Consider the following 22094-nt stretch of genomic DNA (forward strand, 5'->3'; position numbering starts at 1 on the left):
CCACCATCCATATTCCAATAGGATTTCCACTTCCTTAGATAAAGCCGTCAATTTATTTTTCTTTGAGGTATAATGGGCCTCATCCCTTACTTTTGCAATCAGCCCAAAAAGCAATTTTTTAGCCCACTTTTGATTAAATTCTTTCCCTAATTGCCATCCCACGTGATATACTTTAACCATTGAGGTTTGCATGTGCCAATCCTTCTCCCAGCCCCCACTTTGTTTTCATGGCCATTTATTAGGAATTTTGAGCCCCAATTTCCCCACCTAAGCCAAGCCCATTTGAGAAAATCTGGGCCTTTTCATTTAATTCCAGCCCATTAAACAAATCATAACTACTGCTCTCTCTAATTTTTTGCCCTAACGTCTGACGCTTCACGTGGTTTGAAGAATCGTTTTTCTTCACGAAATCTTCCCCCTCCTTTCTGAATTTTTTTCTTTGTCCGTAGCTGCTCACTCTCTCTGCAAATATCAAAGCATTCTTCCACACAATTTTCGATCTCACTTGCAACTTCGTCGCTATATGCGTTCCGACAAACTCCCTTTGTGCCTTATGCCGACTACCGCCAACGCACCCTGTCTCCATCTCCTCTTCCTGGACTTTTCGACAATCCATCTTCTTCTTTTTTCGGCCACCGGTGACCGACTCAGAATCTTTACTCCGCCACGGTTTCTGTTCATCCCCGCCTCGATTTTCCGTCACGGCCCAATATGTTTCCATTCGCCAGCCTCTTCGTGATCCCTGTACTAATTCCAGTGCCACTTTCTTCCTTGTCGTTACCATTTCTATCTTACTCTAATGACCTTCGAAATTCCTTTGTTCATCTTCTTCACTGCCTAGCTTCCTCATCCCTTCCCTACTTTGATATAACTCGCACGCCACAAAAGAAAGGCAAGGAAAGTAACGTACCTCAACAAAATATTGGCCTATGTATATGATCAACCTCTCAATGCTGCCACTCCAATGAGCCGTTTCTTCTATTTTCACAGACCGTATCCAGATTCTTTTTTTTGTTTTCTTCACTACCACCAAGTATCAATGATTGCTTCCTCAATCGTTTCTTTGCCTTCCTTCTCATTCATAGTGTTTGCCTCCTTTCCCATGCTTCCGCCTTCTCTATTCGGTGTTTTCATTTCCACCAAGTGTTTGTCTTCGACCACTTCACCCTTAGTCGTCGGCCATGGAAATACACAGTTAGATTTGGCTTCCTCTTTCCTTCATCTTTTTCATGGTTGTTCTTCGATTCCTTCATCTTCACGTCATTGTTCCATTTCTGTTTATCTTCAACTTTAATTTCTTCTAGTTTCTTCTCCTCTCTTTCTTTATCTCTTTGCAGCCCTTCAGAAAGCTTTTGATGTATTGTTCTAGCATTCCTCTGTATTCTTTCCGCCTTGCAATCCACAATCCATCTCTGCATATGCTCCCATGTCCATAGAGTTTCTCCTCTCTCAAATGCCTCAAGTTTGCAATCAGTAGCCCATTTAAGTGCTTGCTCCCAATTCCCTCTCTCAACTGCAGTCGGGTCTTATTCCATCTTTCCTTTCATTTTCAACACCGATCCCTCCGACGTAGCAGATTCTTCCCGTCGGCAACTAACATTGTTTTCTTGTAATTCCTCTGCCAGCCTTTCAATGCTTTTGGACAACTCCCAAGTCACATCTTTAAGTTCCCTAATGTCCTTCTCGTTCTTCTCCAACCTCTCCTCCATTTGTTTTTGCATCCAAGCCCGTGTCATTCCCAAGATGTTACGGCTCTGATACCAATTTGTTAGGATCCCACCTAACAATAATTTCCTCAAGAAGAAAAAAAGAACTCAAGAACACTTATAAACATCCAAATATGAACTATATATTAGAAGATCATAATAACAAGTAACAAGTAACAAGTAACCCTAGCCTTTTGAGAGGGCTAGACTCTCCCAAGGTTCCCTTACAAAGAAATCTTTCTTCAAAATTCTTCACACCTCTCCCAGCCCCTCTCCCACTATTTATAACAAAAAGACCTAACCAACTTACCATCTATTAACTAATATGACCTTACTAACAACCATTTTCATTTTCTCTTAATAATCCACTATTTTTCTATCTAGGGTCCTTACACCTTCATAGTGCCCGTTTACTACTAGCTTATTTAAGAGAGCTCCTAGCACCTCACTTCCTAGAAGAAAAAGGAAAGAAAAAAGGAAGTCACCTTGCCAAATTCCTCGCCAAAACCTTTGGAAGTTCTCACGTAGATAACATAATAGTTATATTGCTGAAGTTCCAAAAACTGAACATTTCAGTATTTTAACAAAATTTCTGTACCTTTTTTCCCCTTTTTGTGACTTGAAAATTTTGAATTCCTTTAGCTAATTAATAATAATGCAATTCAAGAATTCTCCAAGACTTTGGTTTGCACCAAAAGCCTTCATGCTTTAACTGCCATTTTCCTTTTTTGAAAAAGGAAACAAGCCTCTCCATTAATATAATGAAATGAGACAATACAAAGTAAATAAGGATACAGTGAAAAGATAAACGTAAGGATCGGTGCACCCAGACATCTCAACTAGGCTGCCACCTCTTTAACACTCATCATTTCCTAAAGTAAAATTGATTTTTTTGCATATAACAATTGTTCAATTTTTTCTCGAACATCTTCCTTGATCGGCAATAGTCTATTCTTGCAAAATCTTGAAAATGTTTAGTTTCTTCTCTCTTTTTTGGAATGTGAAGGGTTCCCCTAATTAGATGTGTGTTGTTTGGCAACGAGCACAACACTCAAAACTCCCTCTCGTGATTGACGTCAACAAGAGTTTTCCAGCCTTCCACCGGCAGCAGTCAACGTTGGCTCAAATGGTCGCTTTGATACCAAATTGATGTAGCCTAAGTACCCTCAAGGACTAATTCTCCAAAAACCCAAGACTGTAAATCATTTTATTGAAATGAATAATGTGCTTCATCTAAGAGGGGAAAACTCCTATTCATAGAGCTTTATCACAAGTGAGGGTAAATAGGGAATTAACTTAAAATATTGACTAATTACCCAATTAACCCTAGTTCTCCATACTTCAACAGATCTGCTACATAAACTTCAGGAAAATCTTCGAAATCTTTCCCAACCTTCACAGCTTCCGAATGATGAAGATCGATCTCTTCGTTACTCACACAAAAGTTATTTTGCCAACAAGAGTTTGTTGTGAGGCTTTAATTCCAGATTTTTAACCTAAAAAAGCTAGCACATTCTGAGTGCTTAAATTTCCATTTAGGCCAAAGCCTTTGCCACAAGCAAGCACATTTAAGTAAAATCCATCTACTTATGGAGTGTTCAACCTTGAGTAAGAAATTTGGTTTACAACATGAAGGATCATTAGATTATTATTCTTTTATAACAAACAAATGAGTATATTCAACGGAGGACAACCAAAGGGCGAGGGGTTGGGACTTGGGAGAACGCCGCACCCGACCCGACCTGACCCCACCTACAAAGAGCTAGTGAAGAAGAGTTTCCCAATTGTTAAAAATCATCAAAAGGCTATAATTACAAAAGAATGGCATAACTTGTGTGCCACCAACAAGAAGCTGTATGTCAACATACAACAGTCCAAAAAGAATCAAAAGAAGCATACTTATCTTCAACTTTCAGATCAATAGCACATGATAACAACATGCATCAACTTCTTGACTATCATAAAATACAGTATGAGTGAACATATGCATTAAGACAATACCTCAGAAACCCATTGTCCCAATATTAGTGCAACTTTCCGACGGATGATACGCATGTTTGGATGATCATTGGAGATCTCGAGGGATAAAGCACCATTAAACCTAGGAACGAATAAATGGGAGATAATATAACAGTTAGACAAATAATTAGAAGAGTGTTATACAAAACAGAAAAAGCTTATACCAGTCTTTGAAGGTCAGGTAATTAGAAAGCTCATAATAAACATATGCAGCAGCACCATAGGCAGCATCTTTAAGAAGTAATCCCGGAGATATTTCAGTCACTAAACTTGAGCAACCATTCATTGCCTCTTGAAGGATAGAAACCACAACAGGGCCAAGCAGCTACATGAAACATCAAGATCATATAACATATTTCACTAGGAAACAAAAGAATACTGTAAAAACAATTAAAATATTGTTGGAAATTAGGGTCTAGTATAAACAATTAGGGTTTATAGCCCTAAGGATATTTGTATAATTGATTGTACACTAGTTTTATTTCCTTTTTTGTTGGGGCTTATTATGACATATATATATATTCTTCCCCCTGTACTCTTTTGATCATCAAAAAATAATAAGAAAGGCTTCTATCGTAGTTTTTTCTCCCTGTACGAGGGTTTTTCACGTAGAACTTGTACTTTCTCATATTCCTCTTGTTCAATATGATATCAGATCAGAGGAACAATGAAATCCTACCTGTCATTAACGAAAGCAACCAATAGAAAAACCTAACACAAAACTCTTGACCATTGGCAATAACCTCACTGCTACCGCCAACATCACTGACGTTGCCGCCGCTGCCATTTCTCCCACTAGAGACGCTGCTGTCGACCAATATCTCCTACCACTACTGTCAATTCAATCACAACCACCCCAACAGCAACTGATCAGCTTCCCCTTTCCGCTGATCAGTCTTTTGCCACCCACGGGCACGATTGCCTTTCAACCATCAGTAGTCCTGCCAACCTCCCTTTCTGCAGCCACCGCCAACCACACCTCCATCCCTACCGGACTGGCGAACTTCTTCAATTAGGATATTGACGCTTATCTCGAGGCTGAAAGTGGTTAGTCTTCTGCCTGCCATAAAGGTAAATCTTCTAGGGATGGTCAGAGTGGTATTTCCCCAGTGATGGTTCAACAACAACCAGCAAATCTCCAAATGAATTTTCAGCAACAACTAATTGCTATCAGGGCAACTCCAGGTGATTCCACCTCTAAAAATTCTGCTATTCCATCAACCTTACCGATGTATTCAGAGAATTTGGTAACTTCCTTCCCTTCCATAACTACAGCAAATTATTTATCTGGCTCCATAGGAAATTTTACAATTGTAATTGGAAGGGAGAAATTGAATGACCAAAATTATTCTCATGGTCTCAGTCCATTAAGATGGTACTCAAGAGACGTCACAAATTCGGGTATCTAATAGGAGAGGTATCGAGACCTAGACCAGAAGACCCTCAAGAAAGAATTTGGAAAGGGGAAGACTCTCTTCTTCAGTCTATGTTGATTAACAGTGTGGAACCTCAAATTGATAAACCTTTGTTGTATGATGCTACTGCTCATGACTTATGGGAGACAATTCTAAGTTATACTCGAGCCAGAATGAGTCTCACCTTTATACTTTGCTCAAGCACGTTCATGAGCGCAAGCAGGAGACAATGAATGTCACTTTATATTTTAACAAGTTGTTGATTTGGCAAGAGATGGATCTGTGTCGTGAGATTGTCTGGAACTGCCCTTGTGAAGGTGTTTAGTACTCCAACATTGAAGAAGTATATCACGTATATGATTTTCTTGCAGGCTTGAATTCCAAGTTTGACTTAGTTCGTGGTCGTATACTGCATTGATGGTGGTATGTTTTGAGGTTTGGTTAGAGGAAGATCGCACAAGTGCATTGAACATCGTGACTGTTTCTAGTACTGATTATGCAACCTTTAAGCACAAAGTCCTCCAGTTCTTATAGTGAAAAGCAAAATGGAAAGCTTTTCCTGATGTGTGAACGTTATAAGAAACCTTGGCATATGAAAGACAATTGTCAAAAATTATATGGTTGACCACCAAGTGGTAAGAAAGTCTGCCAAATGAAAAGCACAATTCCGGTAGGGCTTTTCTGAGTGAATCAGCCAGAAGTTCACAGTTCCCAACCCCTACAGAGAATCAAGGTGATCTTGGTACTTCTCTTGGAGCCATTACACAATCAAGTAGATCACAATCCTTTAGTCTAATCACCATCGATGGGAAGAAACCCTAGATACTTGATTTAGGTGCTACAGACTATTTAATTGGATCCTCTAAACATGTTATATAATATCAGCCGTGTACTGGAAATGAAAGAATTAGGATTCCAGATGGGTCATTTGCTCCTATTGCAGGCAAGGGTCATATTTCCCCTCTTGATGGTCTCTTTCTGCATGATGTGTTACATGTGCCTAACATATCTTCCAATTTACTGTTTATTGGTAAAATAACTAGGAATCAACTTTTTCATGTTGTCTTTTCACCTATTGTTGTTTCTTTTCCGAACTTAGGCTCTGGGAAGATGATTGACACTGCCCAACACAGTAGGAGATTCTATTTCCATGATGATGCTATCTATTGTCATCTTATTTTTCCACTACTAAAAAAGATTGTATGTTGTGGCACTTTCGTCTTTCTTTTTATAAGAGTTGTGGCACTTTCGTCTTGGCCACTCAAACTTTCAATATATGAAATATCTATTTCCTCATTTATTTTTTAAAGAGGATATCTCTTCTTTGTCTTGTGATGTGTGTATTTGTACGAAACAACACAAAGTCTCTTTCCATTTACCCTCTCCATATAGTGATGTTTGGGGGCCCTCAAGGATCACCACCACTTGGGGGACGTTGGTTTGTAATCCATATGGATGATCATACCCGTCTCATCTGGGTCTTTCTTCTCACTGATAAATCTGAGGTCACATCAATATTTCAACGATTTTATACAATCATTGAGACACAATTCAACACTAAAATTGCTATCTTGTGTTGAGATAATGGTCGTGAGTTCTTGAGCAATGCTCTTCGGGACTTTCTATTCTTTAAAGGGATTGTCCACCAGAGTTCCTATGCCTAAACCTTGCAACAGAACAGTGTGACTGAACAAAAGAACTGGCACCTTCTCAAGGTTGCTTGCTCTCTCATGTCGTCTACTTCTTTTCCTTCCTACTTGTGGAGGGATGCAGTCCTTACTACGACACATCTAATCAATAGAATGTCATCTCGAGTCCTCTAACCTACCACATAGTTTAATCTTGAAGTTGCTCTCTGTGTGTTCGAGTGCACTGCCTTTGTTCACAGTCATAGGCTTAACCATGCTAGTTTGCTTTTCGTGCTCAATCATGTGTTTTCGTGGTGTATCCTTTGCACTAGCGGGGCTATAAGTGTTACCATCCTCCTACTCAAAAGTATTTCGTGTCTATGGATGTCACCTTCCTTGAGGATAAACCCTTCTTTCCTGTTCGTAAGCTTCAGAGAAAGAACAGGAGTGAAGAGGCTAACTGGCCCATTCCCTTCATTCCTATAGCCCCTACTTAGCCTCCTAAACCCATCCTCCATGACACCGTTCCACCCACCAAGTCCCCTTACTACAGGAAGAATCTTAGAAAGAAAATGGTGCCCCCTACTGCTCTATCGGTTCTTGTCCATGAATCGAAACCAACACAAGCTCAAGGTACAACGAAACTTAATAATAATGTGTGTGTTAAGGATAATATTATTGATGTGGTTGAGGAGGACATGCATAATATGATAGTTCTAGAAAAGAACAGGATTGCCAAGAGTGATGAAACTCTAGCAGACACATATGGGTGAGACTAGCCCGAATGACTCAGACAAGTACTAAAGGGGCTACGATCCCTCTCTTGACAAGCTATTGCCTTGAGAAGGGGTACTACTAGATCTTGTATGAAGCACTCTATGTGTAATTACATGTCTTACAGTAATCTCTCACCTATGTTCAGGGTGTTTACAGCAAATCTTGACACTACAACAATATCAAAAAACATACATGAAGCTATGAAACGTCCTTAGTGGAAGAATGCTATCAAGGAAGAAATGGGAGCACTTGAGAAGAGTAAGACATTGGATCTTTACCCTCTTCCTAAAGGGCACAAGACAATGAAATGCTAATGGGTGTTCACTCTAAAGTACAAATCAGACAGGACCTTAGACAGGTACAAAACTAGACTTGTTGCAGAAGGGTTCACTCAGACTTATAGGGTAGGATAGTCAGAGACATTTTCTCCTAGAACATAGCCGGGGTTCTTCTGTCTATTGCAGTCAATAAAGAGTGGCATCTCTATCAACTTCAGCAAAAAATGCTTTCCTAAATGGTGATTTGGAAAAAAAAGGTGTACATGAGTCATCCTCTAGGCTTTGAATTTCAGTATGACCACCAAGTTTGTAAGTGTCAAAAATATCTTTATGGTTATCTAGGACATGGTTTGACAGATTTACCACCTTTGTTAAATCTCAAGGCTTCTCTCAAGGACATTCTATTTTTTTTTAAACGAAGACAAACTTCTTTATTAATAATAAGAACTCAATGTACAAGAGAAATATACAATAAGCTAAATAAAGAAATCCAAACAAGCAAAAGAAGAAGAATAATAGGGATCAGAAGGTGCACTCGGACATCTCAACTAGGTTGACACCTCCATAGCACCAAAACATCAAAACCCATTAAACTAGCCTATTGCAACAATGTGAACAATATCCAACCTTCTAATCGCACATTGTTTACAAAAAGTTTGCATCTGGGAAACTTGTTGTGTTGATTGTGTATGTCGATGATACTGTCTTTTCGAGAGATGATCCTATTGAGATTACCAGGTTGAAAAAGAAGATGGGTGACGAGTTCGAAATCAAAGACCTAAGGAATCTAAAGTACTTCCTAGGGATGGAGGTGGCACGATCAAGGGAAGGGAACTCTGTTTCACAAAGGAAGTACACTCTTGACTTGTTAAAGAGAACATATATAACTAGATGCATACATGCTTATACCCCTATGGAATTCAATGCGAAACAGGGAAATTATGGTGATAAAGTTTCTGTTGACAGAGAAGTATCAGAATTTAGTGGGAAAGTTAATTTATCTATGCTACATGAGACCAAATATCTCATGTGCATTGAGTGCTAATCAGTTTATGCAAGAATCCTACAAAGAACACATGGAAGTTGGGAATCGCATTCTGAGATACTTGAAAACTTGTCCAGGTAAAGGCTTGAGGTTCCGAAAAACTGACAGAAAATATATTGAGGCTTATACCGACTCTGATTGGGTAGGATCAGTTACTGACAGAAAGTCCATTGTGCCTTTGTGTGGGTTAATCTTGTTACTTGGAGGATTAAGACGCAGGGTGTTGTTACTACGAGTAGTGACTAAGCCAAATACAGAGCTAGGTTTGGGAATCTGTGGAGAGATCTGGCTGCAATAAGTTTTGATTTACCTTCACCATGACTGTGACCTATAAAGCTCTTTTGTGACAATAAAGTTGGTATAGGCATAGCCAATAACACAATTCAACATGATAGAATGAAACATTTGGAAATAGACAAACATTTTATAAAGGAGAAACTTGACAATGTCAGTATCTATATCCCGTACCTTCCTTCCCGTCAACAAATTATTGATGACCTCACTAAAGGGTTACTCAAGCAGACCTTTGACTACTGTGTTAGCAAGTTGGGTCTAATTGACATCTATGCTCCAACTTGAGGAGAGTGTTGGAAATTAGGGGCTAGTGGAGTGTTTATAGCTCTAAGGGTATTTGTGTAAATATATCGTACCCTAGTTTTATTTCCCTACTTATTGGAAAATGATAAAAAAGGCATCGATCATAGTTTTTTCTCCCTCTACTAGAATTTTCCACGTATAACTTGTGCTTTCTCTTCTTCCTCTTTTTCAAAAAGTATATAATCATTGATGAAAGTAAAAACAAATCTTACATACCTGACTATGGTTTTCAAACAGTACAATATATAAAGCCTCAGCACATGGTCGTAGTTTCTCTGTCCACAAAACCATATCCTGCTCATGATGGAAAGACTCGGGGTTTTGGTACCACTCCTCCAAGTCACTTGCTGTTAAAACAAAATACCTGTGAAAGTGAAAGCACAAAACTTAATCACTTTACAAGTTGATAAAAGCATAAATAACATATTAAGAATAACAATAAAAATAAAAGATAAAAAATAAAACCAGTGCCTCTGAAATCAATGCCAGCATTATTCAAAGTAAGGAAAGGCAGAACACCAAGAGAAATAACAGAACAATGTAGAGTCCAATGATTTTTTTTTCCAGAATAATACATCCAGTGTGAGGATTGAAATTCTGAATTAACCTTTGAACGAGTGGATCAATTGTGTTTTGAAACTACCGGATGTCACTGGTGGATTTACAATCCACAAGTATCACTTCTAAAACCTTAAACATGTTGGATCGTAGCTGAGCAACTATGGTGGTTAAAGAAATTTTTGTGGATTTATTCAAGCGATAATTGAAATTAAAGATAGAAAGGTTGGGAATGTGCATTTTCTTTTGAGTTTTTCTTTTTTTCTTATCAAAAGAAGAAAATGGCCCTTTCCATTAAGGAATGAATGAATAGAGACTAATGCACAAAGATACAAACGCCAAATATAAAAAACACAAAACACAAAATAAAATAGAATATGTTAATATCCTTTTTTTCTAATGTTCACGTAGCTGCACTGGGTTATCCCCACACCCCTAGAATATCTTAATATCAAAGCAATGTCAAGACTAATAAAGATATATGAAAGCATCCCAGCTGCAAGAGATTTCTTGAAGGGAGTAACCAAAAACTTCTTAGGTAAAGGACACTACAAAGAAGATTTCAAGCGAGCAGATTCAAATTTGACAAGACTGGAACAAAAAGAGTTTTGAAAATGCATTAATTCATCTCGAACCATAACTCTGATAGAATAGCTTTAATAGAACTTATCCATAAACAAAAGGCCTCTGAACTCCTTGATCCGATCACCGAGTAATTATCTCTCAAGCTATAGAAAAACACTGAATTTTAAATATCTCAAAGAGAGCAAACTAAATTTGTCTTGCATCGGAGCACTCAAATAATAGATGAATGAGAGATTATCCTGCCATTAGGCAAAGGGGACAAACCGAAGGCATAAGAATATGCTTGGGAAACATTTTCTGCAAAACATCCAGTGCCTCCATTCAGCATTACCCAGATCAAAATGTCAATCTTTCTCTGGCGCTTTGATTTCCAAATTGCTGCATAAAGAGTTCTATCCATAGAAGAGGATGTCAAATTGTTGTAGCATGATTTAACTGTTAAAAGCCCCAAACACCCCAGAGATCAACTTCGATCATCTTCCAATGAAGCGCTGGAAGCCAAAGAGAGGCAAGATAATAAGTTCTGAAAATCACTAATTTCCTCATTTTTTAGAGGTTGAAAGATAACACTCTATTATGAAGTAAAGTCATCTTGATTAGAAGTGATGGGAAATAAATTTAGAAATCTGTTTTAAAATCTGCTTTCTTGGTTCCATGAATCTGACCAGAAACTTGTGCCTAATCCATTTCCAAGTTTGCAATGAACTAAAGGCTCCAAGCCCTTGCAAACCTTAGACACACTCATCCATGGACTCCAAATAGATGGCACCGAAACCAAATCCTCTCTGCCATGATAGAACACAAGCATTACTCTACAAAAACAGACATCGGATATTGAGGGGAGAACACTAAAATCACTGAAACCATCAAATACCATACCTTATTTGTTTTTATACATCGTTCCTCCATTCCTTGGTTGATTGAATGATGGGCAGTTCGTGCAACCAAGCAAGACTTGCCAAATAAAGAACCTAACTTTCTTTTTTGACAAGAATACGAACTTCTTTATTGATGATAAAATCTCAAAGTACAAGAGGTATATACATTGAGAAATATAAAGAAGCATAAAGCAAAAAGCCCTGGGGGCATCAGAAGGTACACCCAGACATCTCAACTATGTGAGAACCTAACTTCCTTAGTATTGGAATGCATTGAATTTGATATGTGGCACTACAAACAACCTAGTACGGGAGTTTAGAGAAGTGCAATATACAAACTTTCTTACTTAGTGACACCATATTGTATTCGGAAAAATTCTCTCTAATAAAATTGTTTCCCTTTGTCTCGTGGACGTAGCTAACACAATGTTAGTGAACCATGTATATCACTGTGTCGATCTATATACGTTTTTTTGTATTGCTTAATTGTTGATTGCATAACACTTAGGAACCTTAATCCTCCAAACCACATAAAAAAACAGACTCCCATAGGGAAGGGATCCAACAACAAATTGAACAAGAATCCAATCATTTCTATACTAGATAAAAGTTCAAAGTCCATGAGTTTCTGCAGTGATATGCTTAAAAAATTAGTTTAAATATTTCGCTCTCAAAATTTATCAGCATGTCACATGTGTCTATTTAATATACTTGACATGTGTTTGATTAAAGAAAGGAAGCACAAACACAATTAGGATTAGGATTGATAGAAAAGGTTTGTTCTCTCTCTCTCCTCTCTCCTCTCTCCCCTCTCCCCTCTCCGCTGACCCTTCACCTTTCCTCCACCACTCCTTTTCGCCGACAAATTGTCCATTCGATAGAGCAGTCCACCCTTCACCTCTTCTTTCACGATTCTCATAAACTTAGAGGGGCATATGGAAGTGGTAAGCAGCAAAGCAGTTAATTCCTACTACTCCACCTGGTTTGAAAATGGGTTATTCAACATCAAAGATGTGATTTCAGAAAAATATTCAAGGTCACGAAGCCACAATTAAAATGGTTCATAGAGTCTATCAACAACCTGATTTGGGGTTCAGAAAACAAATTCTTTCTTAGAAATGGTAAGGAAGAGAGAGGAACCACAAATTTAAGGAAATTCCGAGCACATTCAGAGTGGGTATTAAGGTGTGTTGTCCAGCCAACTTCTGATTACCAGTCTATGTTCACGTTTTCACAGGCGAAGATTAGCAGGGCGGCAAGCATTTCTAAGAATGCTAAAAAGGTCTCTCATGAAACAAAACTACTTGGAATGGCATTCCTCCATTACTCCGACAAGAAGCAAGGACATTCTTAAGGAAGATTCTAGCAACTTATGGGTCCTGTCCAGACTTTTTGCTTTCGACGATTGGAACGAAATAGCTGAACTTTTAGAAAACTTTTTTCAAGTTAAAATTATCATCAATCCTTTGTTTGTAGACAAAGCAATTATCAAAGTTAAGCAAAGGCAGCTTGAAGATTTGATTATCACACCAGAAAAATGGGTAACCATCATGGGTTGACCTAGTGGTAAAAAGGAAGACATAGTCTCAATATCTAACTAAGAGGTCATGAGTTCAATCCATGATGGCCACCTACCTAGGAACTAATTTCCTACGAGTTTCCTTGACACTCAAATACTGTAGGGTTAGATGGGTTGTCCTGTGAGATTAGTCGAGATGCGCGTAAGCTGGCCCGGACACTCACGGATATCAAAAAGAAGAAAAAAAAATACACCAGAAAAATGGTTTGATTATAGATAGTACCATATGCTATTTGAGAAATGGGACACGGCCAAGCATGGAAGACCAATGGTCATCAAAGGAATTGTAGGTTGATTATATACAAAAAAAAAATTCCCTCTCAATCCTTGAAGGAGAGATATCTTTGAAGTTATTGGAGAATACTTTGGAGGGTTAGAAAGCATTGTTATTGAGACTCTCAAACTCATCAATTGTTCAGAGGCAAGAATTCAAGTTACGAGGAAGTTTTGTGAATTTATGCCAGCGACAGTCGAATTAAGGAATGTTGTTTGAGGCAACTATTTCCTGAATTTCAACGATTTTGATTCATTGGAAGCTTATAATCTGGTTTTTTTTTTTAAACGAAGACAAGCTTCTTCATTAATAAAGGAAAATGAGACTAATGCTCAAAGTACAAGAGAATCATACAAAGAGCAAAAAAGAAAAGACAAAAACATCCAAACAAACTGCCCAAAGATGATCTCGGCCAATACAAGGGAAAACAACCAAAACAAACAAACGCAAAGAACAAGCTAAAAAGGCAAAATCCAACAGAAAAAATGAAGTTAAAACAAAACCAAAACAAAGAGATCTAAATACAAAGCATAACAAAATAACTCTCTCAAAAGGAAACCATTCGGATCTAGAGACTAGCAAAAAGATGCAATCGGTGATCTCAAAGCCATCTTGCCAAAGAAGTCCAAACCCAGAAGTGGAACAAAAGGTTGAACTTCCTTTACAACACCTCAACACACCATGTTGAATCTTCAAAGACAGAGTTTGATGTTCCAATTGAAAACTCATCCCCCATACGTGAAGAAGTATTAAAAATATTCACGAAAATATTTCTCCCATAAGTCACTTTAATAGTAGATTCCAGCACCTTTTTCAACCATAACACAATTCATGAAGAACAAGATAAACTCAGAGTATAAACTTGACAAATATTAGAAGAGCAACCATAGTTTCTGGCAGCGAAGACTTCCAAAGATGAAATGCACAAAACAATTAACATTTTCGCCTTCTGAACTAAATACTTCTTGACAGTTACCATGAAAAGCCAGTAATACTTTACCATAGGAACCACAAGCAAGCCTTTTCTTCAACAAATATCTCAATACTAAAGGTGAATGTTCAAATAGTTGATAATCTGGACTAGGAACATGAGATGGAATTGATTCAAGCAAAGCAATAAAACTAGTGAAGCCTTCAAGATTAAAGCAGTGATCGATCTTCAGCTTCAATCTTCTTTCTTTTTTTTTTCTCCTTTTTTTTTTTTTTTTTTTTTTTTTGAAACAGAAAAGTCATTCCACCTGAGCCAACCCAAGCAAAGCCATTACACAAACTTCCAACTTCTCTTTCTGCTTTCTCTTACTATATTGGAATAATAATGGATGTCAAACAACATGGGAGGACTGAATTGATAATTTAAGCCAAAATAATTCCACAATCATTGACTATTGTCAATAAATCCTTTGCCAGATCCAAGGGAACTTTATTTGGAGGGAAGCCTTTATCGTTAAACAGAGCATTAAGATCCACCCCTTCAATTTCTGAGTGCTTATAATCTGGTTATTAATATCTATATTTTAAGGATTTTTCAAATCCAATTGATTTGTCTCGCTTGCTGCAAATTGTCACCGATGAAGATTTAAACATTAAATTGTCCTCTACGAACTTGGATTTTCTAAAACAGAATAATCCTTCATGGTCAAGAAATCGTCGAATCAATCAAGTTAACCAGAATCTACCTATCTTACACACTTCCTAGAGAAAGGGAAAGGCTCACCGGAAAATGGAAGATAAACTTGGTCAAGGGAGGGAAATGCAGTTGCTAGATCCCTTCTTGACCTTTTTTTCATTAATAAAAATTGGGATGAAGAGTTTGACAATTCAAGGGCTCTTGGACAGACCCGTTTATTTCTTATCACTTTCCTATTCTTTTGAAAGCAGGCTTAGTAACTTGGGGGCCTTCTCCTTTTTGTTTTTGCAACAATTGGCTGGATATAAATACCTATAACCTAGAAACATGGATACAGACACGCTACATGGTGACACGCCATTTTCCAAAAAATTAGGACACGACACGTTGGGGACACGTCAACTTTTTAGTAAAAGAAATTAAATATATGCCACGCATATAAACATTGACAAATATACAATTATTTTTTTTGAAACAGAGACAAAAACTTCTTTATTAATCAGAATTCTAAGTACGAGAGATTTATACAAAGACAGCAATAAAAAAGAAAAAGAAAGGAACCTATAGGATCACGAGGCGCACTCAGACATCTCAACTAGGTTGACACCCCATAGCGCCAATCATCATATCCTAAGGAAGTAAACATCCAAGCAAAAAAATAAAACCAACAAACGAGCAACCTAATAACAATCAGCCTATTACAAGGGTCCAGAAAAAACGGTAAAAAATGAACAGAAAAATCAGAAAAAACCCCAAAAATACAATGCAATCTCAAAATAAAACTAAACAAGGTCAAGACTTCAAAGCTTCAAAACTTCGGTCAGAAAAAACTGCAATAGAGAAAAAGAACCAGCAACAGTTAGGCTTGATTAAGAAGGGCATTCCAGTTGAGGTAAATATCTTGAATGGAATAATTAGCGAATTCCTTTTTTAGAAAACACCAAGCTGCAGCATTAAGATCTACTGCACGCATAATTTCTGCCTTACGCCTTGCTTTATCATTGAAGATACGTTGATTTCGCTCGAACGATAACTCTGATAGTAAAGCTTTTATCAAATTTACCCAAATGATGCAAGATTTTTTGGGTAAAATCAGACCCGACAGCAGCTGAACCACATTAGCACTTAGGGAGCGATCAAAAGTCCAAACTAATTTGAACAAGGAAAAAATCTTTTACCAGCCAAAAGAAGATACGAGACAGAACAAGAAAATGTGATAAAGGGTCTCACTAGCTGCTAGACCCCCTATACTCCTCACGTATAGTGGAGGAGTCGTAAAAACAGAATTACACGTGGGTCAGGAGGAGAGGAAGAAGGGCAGGACCACCACGCAGTGGGGCCCAGCAGTTAGTTAGTATAAATAGAGGGAGAAGGAAAGAGAGAGGCTATCGAAGATAATTTCTGGAAAGGAGGAGGCTGCTTCATCCTTGCGGGGAAGAAGACAGAATGGTCCAGGTTTTATTGTTCGATATTGTCATTACTCATTTGGTGTGTTGAGTTCTTTACGTTGATTGTACCTTTCTTTTTACGTAAGCGTTAGTCGTCTGTGTTCTGGAATTTTGATTGGAATTTGAACTTTGTATATATCGTTGCGTTGAAGAACTTACATTGTAATTCCTTTAAGAATGTCAATGCAAAGATACAGCTGCAGTATCTTTACACTAGCCTTCAAGTAAAGAGGACAGATCGAAGGAGAAAGACATTTATTGGGGGATTTCTTCAGCAAAATTTCTGAACTATCAAGGGACCCAAAGACCATAATCCAGATCAATATGTTAATTCTCCTAGGGCTGCCTGATTTCCAGATTGCAGAAAAAAGGCGTTTATCCATCAAGAAGGCTGTTTTTAGGTGAGTTGAAAGAGACTTAACGGAAAACCGTCCATGGGAATCAATGGACCATGATCAAAAGTCATCGGAAGTAACTACTTTTTCAGTTGAGAGGAGGGATAGAAGTGATTGAAATTCTGCAATTTCTTCATCTTTCAAGCTTCTTCTAAAGGCCAATGACCAAGATGAAATATCATGGTCTCAATGTGATGCGACTAAACCGGGGGCAAAAGTGCAATTCTAAAGAGACTAGAGAACTGCTCCTTGAGGGGGGTGTTACCAACCCAAGGATCTGTCCAAAAGCCAAGGGAGAAGAGAAAAGGAGTTATTAGGGGCATTGATAAGTGGGATGTCTTGGCAGAAACCATGGGGCTAAATGCTAATCTAGGAGATATGGTGATTAGAAATTCTTTAAAGGTGAGTTATTGAGCATTTATCTTGTGGAAGAAAGAAATCAGATTCAGAAATGCAAGTCAAATTGGTTAAGAGTCAGAGATGAAAATTTAGGGTTTCTCCATCAGTTCCTAGCCGCGAGAAAAAAAAGGGAAAAGCTTAATCACTGAACTGGTTAATGATCAAGGGGCGGCCACCACTTCTTTCTGTGCAATTCAAGTCATTGTTCCATTTCTCGTTCTCCATCACCATGGAGCCCCTCATCATCTCTTTTCTTTTGTTTTGTTTCCATCAATTTTATCTACCTAGCAATCTCACGATTTTTGTAGGATTTGCCTTCCCTCCCTACCATCTTCACAATCAATTTCCTCCCAACGGAGCTTGCTAGAACAAACCCCATCCCTTCTCCCACGATGCCCTTTTGATGTTTGGAAGGCTCCTCTCACAAATGAACTCCCCAATGGAAGCTCAATGGTAGTTTCATGTTCAACTTCCACTGCAACGGTTTCCTGTTCTTTTGATATTTTCTTTCCTGATTCTTCTTTTCCAGCTTTGATTTCTGCTAGTTTCTTCTCTTCTCATTCTTTATCTCTTTGCACCCATTCAGTAAGCTTTTGTTGCAATGATCTAACGTTACTCTGTATTATTGATAGTGGTTCATTTCGAGGTACTTGTGACTTCTACCAACTTCTCTTTCAATTCAATCTGCAATCCATTTCTGCGTCTACTCCTATTTCCATGGAGTTTCTCCTCTCGCTGCCTCATGTTTGCAATCGGCAGCTCATTTAAGAGCTTGCTCCCAAGTCCACGGTTCTTCTCCCACTGCCAAACAAAAATACCCAAGAAAGAATGGCTCTAATACCAATTTGCTAAGATCCCTCCTACAACAACTACCTCGAGAACAAAGGATGAACTCAAGTACAGTTAAAGAACAATCAAATATGAAAATATATGAAATATATTCTAGAATACCACAAGAACAAGTACCAAAATAATCCTAGGCTTTCGAGAAGGCTAGACTCTCCCAAATCCTTTACAAGGAAATCCCACTACAAAGTGCTTAACCCCTCTCCTACTATTTATAACAAAAAGACCTAATTATTTACTAATATGCCCCTACTAATAAGCATCTTCATTAATTCACTATTTTCCAATCTAGAGCCCTTACAGAATGCTACTGAAATTAAAAGACACTATTGCTTTATTTGAATGGTGCTCTGGCCAGTAAGTAAATTGGGATAATTTTGCACTTTATGGTGTCAATGTGGAGGAATTGCAGTCTATGGCAGAAAAGTTAAGTTGTAAAGCAATCTCTTTTCGGTTTATTTACCTAGGCTTACCTTGGGGGGCTACCCAAGGTAAGTGTCTTTTTGGCAACCAGTGATTGATAAAATTCACAAGAAGCTTGACAAATGGAAGAGGTTTAACCTATCCAAAGGAGGGAGAACTATTCTTTGTATGTAATTAAGTGCTCGTTAATCTTCCCACTTATTATATGTCAATTTTCGCAATGCCTGACAAAGCGGTATCTTTCTATTGAGAGAATCATAAGGAAATTCCTTTGGGAAGGACAGGCGGGGAGCAAACTAAACGATTTGGTAAAATGGGACAAAGTAACCCGTTCTCATAAATATGGAAGTCTTGATGTGGGCAACCTTAAAAAAAGGAATTTGGCCCTTCTTGCAAAATGGGGTTGGCATTTTTCAAAGGAAGAGAGTTCATTGTGGAGACAAATTGTTAGAAGCATTCACGGGCAAGAAGCTTTTGATTGGCACACAAAGGAAAAATTGGGGAATAGTTTGAGAAGCCCTTGGATTTCCATTTCTAGAAGCCGGAGGAAAGTGGACTCATTGGCCACATTCAAACTTGGAAATGGTTTCCACATTGCGTTTTGGACATATCAGTGGGTTGGTGACATTCCCCTTTGTATCTGCTTTCCTAAACACTTTAGGATTGCTTTATCGCCAAATGGTTTGGTTGCAGAACAGTGGGACCTCTCAATCTCCTTGTGGTCTATCATCTTTCGTTGCTTACTCAAAGATGATGAAATTTAGGAATACCAAGACTTGCTAGGGTTAATTTCAGGGAAGGCAGTTTTGGATAACCTAGACAAAAGAATTTGGTCATTGGATCCCTCGAGCAATCTCGTCTCTCTCCTTCCTTGACAATAAGCGGCTGTCTAAATAAAGCATTGTGGAAGACTAACAGCCCAAGGAGAGTAAACATACTTTGCTGGATAATGATTTTAGGGGCTTTAAACTGCTCCTCTGTTATGCAGAGGAAGCTTCTGACCAGTTACATTTCTCCGTCTGCGTGTCCACTATGCAAAAATGAAGAGGAGTCACAACATCTATTTTTTTATTGCATATATTCTCAAACTGCTGGAGGAATTTTTTTCTCAGTTTTCTCAACAGTTGGGGTGCTTGAAAATAATTTTAGTCACAACGTACAACCATTATTATCAGGGCATATTTTGAAAAAGAAACAGTGTTTATTATGGGAAAACATGATCAAAGCATTGCTTGCAGATTTGTGATCTGAGAGGAATCAAAGAACATTTCATGACAAGGAAATGAGGTGATTAGATCGTTTTGATTCGGCAGCCCGTAACGCTTCAACGTGGTGTTCCCTAAATAAAAACTTTGAAGCTTATAGCATTTAGGAAATAAGCTTACTTTGGAGGGGTTTTATTCTTCCAGATTGTTAGATATTCTACTTTGATTGTAATAATCTCTTTGTATTTCTTTACTTCTTCTCGGTTGTAATTTTGATGTATCACTGTTCTCTTAGGACTTGGGACAGGGTGGAGTTGGACCCTTCTAATGATTAATCTTTTGACGCTAGTTTCTTTCTGGTGGATGATGAGGGTGCTATGGGAGTGTCAATGCAGTTGAGATGGTCGAGCGCATCTATTGATCCTCAGTCTCTTCATTTGAGTCCTCTTTGTATATCTCTCATTTACTTTGAGCATTAGTCTCGTTTTATTAATCAAATTTGAAACTCATCTCCTTCAACAAAAAAAAAAAAAACACATGTTTGATTAATGTCTAACAGATGTTGGACGACCTACTTTGACTTTGTACAACTTGTGTCAGACATGTCTATCACACGCATGTCTATCGCACAAGTGTCTAATACACGTCCATCAAGTGTTGCGTCCAAGATTTTGCACATGCCAAACACAAACTCGTTAGCCAACCTAAAGTGTTATGCTTCATTGATTAAATGTGTCATCCCTCCAACAAAAGACCCTACTTCTCCTCTTACCCCTGTCATCATGATGACTTACCGAATCCAATGCTAGCCTAAGTAGTGTGAATCATGGTGTAACCTATGGATAATATTTTCAATGATGTTGCATGTGAAGAATCCTTCTTTAAAACATTCGAGCTTTTAATTTAGGAAAGAGGAAGTGATCTATAAATTCTTCTTACTCCTTCCCCAATACCTTCTAATTGTGCAACTCTTTTGCAAATTTGTAGTTGAAGTTCTTGGCTTTGGTCAGCTTGCCCTTCTAGAATTCAAACAGTTCAGTATAACAGATTCTTAAGCTGTGATGTTTTTTTTTTAAACGGAGACAAGAACTTCTTTATTAATAAGAACTCAAAGTACAAGAGAGTTATACAAAGAGAGCCATAAAGAAGTATAAATCAAGGGAGACCTAGAGGGATCAGGAGGCGCACCCGGACATCTCAACTAGGTTGACAATCCCTTAGCGCCAAACATCATATCCCGAGCACTAGCAAATAAAACAATAATAAAAGCAACCATCTTAGTATAAAAGATCTAGAAAAACAGTATGGGACCGGAAGAAAAACAACAAGAATCTCGGGGGGTGGTGGGTGGGGGGTGATGTTTCTTCCCTTTTAACAAGAGCTTTGGGTTATCTTCACATAAAATATGGATCCTTCAATGGTTCCTGGCATTTAGTTGAAGTTCTTGGCTTTGGTCAGCTTGCCCTTCAAGATTTGTTATCATTTTTTTCCTATTAATGGTTTCAAAATAGCTTGAAGGTTGGAATCTATATATCTTGTCTTGAAAAGATTTCTGATGTTTGTTGAAGCAAAATACCTTGTGGTCGGTTTTGGATGTTATATTTTTGTTGGTGATCGATGCTTGATTTTCTTTGGAAGGTTAGTCGCTATCAATTTTCAGTGTTTGGGGGCAACCTTACTCATCACTTCAGCATTTGTTCACAAGCTCCCTAAGTCTTCCAGGCATTGATATTTGTAACGTTCTTCGTTCTTCAAATTTTAATGTATCTTCATGGCTAATCCTTTTGTGGTTGTATTTGCTTTTTTGCTTTTTCTTTTTTCCTCCCTTTAGGGGTTTGTATCCCTAGAACATTGATTTCTTTTCAAATATCGGTGAGAAGTTGTTTCTTGTTAAAACGAAGTACACGAAGTCAGATGACATTTTTAATTATAGCTGACCTGACAATAAGTAAAACCACAATAATACAACCTTAAACCAGAGATGCGTGAGATTGATTCTGTATATTTACCTCCTTATCAGTACACCACATAGGTGTACTACACGGTCTGCAGGCAGAAGAGAATTTAACACACCACCTACTGCACTGGATATGTTTTTCTTCATCTGCTCTAATGTCATCCCACTTTCATCCACCACTCGACCTGTAACACTAGGTTTGTATTCCTTACATTCAAGAGTATTCTTTACCATTACCATACATTGTATCAAGAATTGCTCGAAGGACAACACATAAGGTTCAGGATCTGTTATTTTATTTAAGCAGAAATTGATGACAGGTGGAAGAACAGACTTGTCACCAAATGAATACGGATGCCTCGCTTGTAATGCAATCAAGACTTTCATCAATTTAATGCAAGCTCTCTTTATGAAGTCCCAAAATTTCGAATTTCTTTCTTGAAATGAAGAATCTA

General features: G+C 38.0%; 1 protein-coding gene across 2 annotated transcripts in view; it reads right to left on the reverse strand.

The window, feature by feature from the left end:
- LOC101219422 (importin-11) overlaps nucleotides 1-22094 on the reverse strand; it is a 44127-nt gene that overhangs the window by 16048 nt on the left and 5985 nt on the right. For both annotated transcript variants that reach the window (XM_011653097.2, XM_031882221.1), the window contains exons 7-10: nucleotides 21692-22091; nucleotides 9682-9829; nucleotides 3890-4050; nucleotides 3708-3807 (exon numbers count right to left, since the gene is read on the reverse strand). In XM_011653097.2, coding sequence (XP_011651399.1) covers nucleotides 3708-3807; nucleotides 3890-4050; nucleotides 9682-9829; nucleotides 21692-22091 — 809 coding nt within the window. The remainder of the gene's footprint in view (nucleotides 1-3707; nucleotides 3808-3889; nucleotides 4051-9681; nucleotides 9830-21691; nucleotides 22092-22094) is intronic.

The sequence above is a fragment of the Cucumis sativus genome, chromosome 3 (genome assembly GCF_000004075.3).
Source record: "Cucumis sativus cultivar 9930 chromosome 3, Cucumber_9930_V3, whole genome shotgun sequence".
In the NCBI taxonomy this organism is placed as follows: Eukaryota; Viridiplantae; Streptophyta; class Magnoliopsida; order Cucurbitales; family Cucurbitaceae; genus Cucumis; species Cucumis sativus.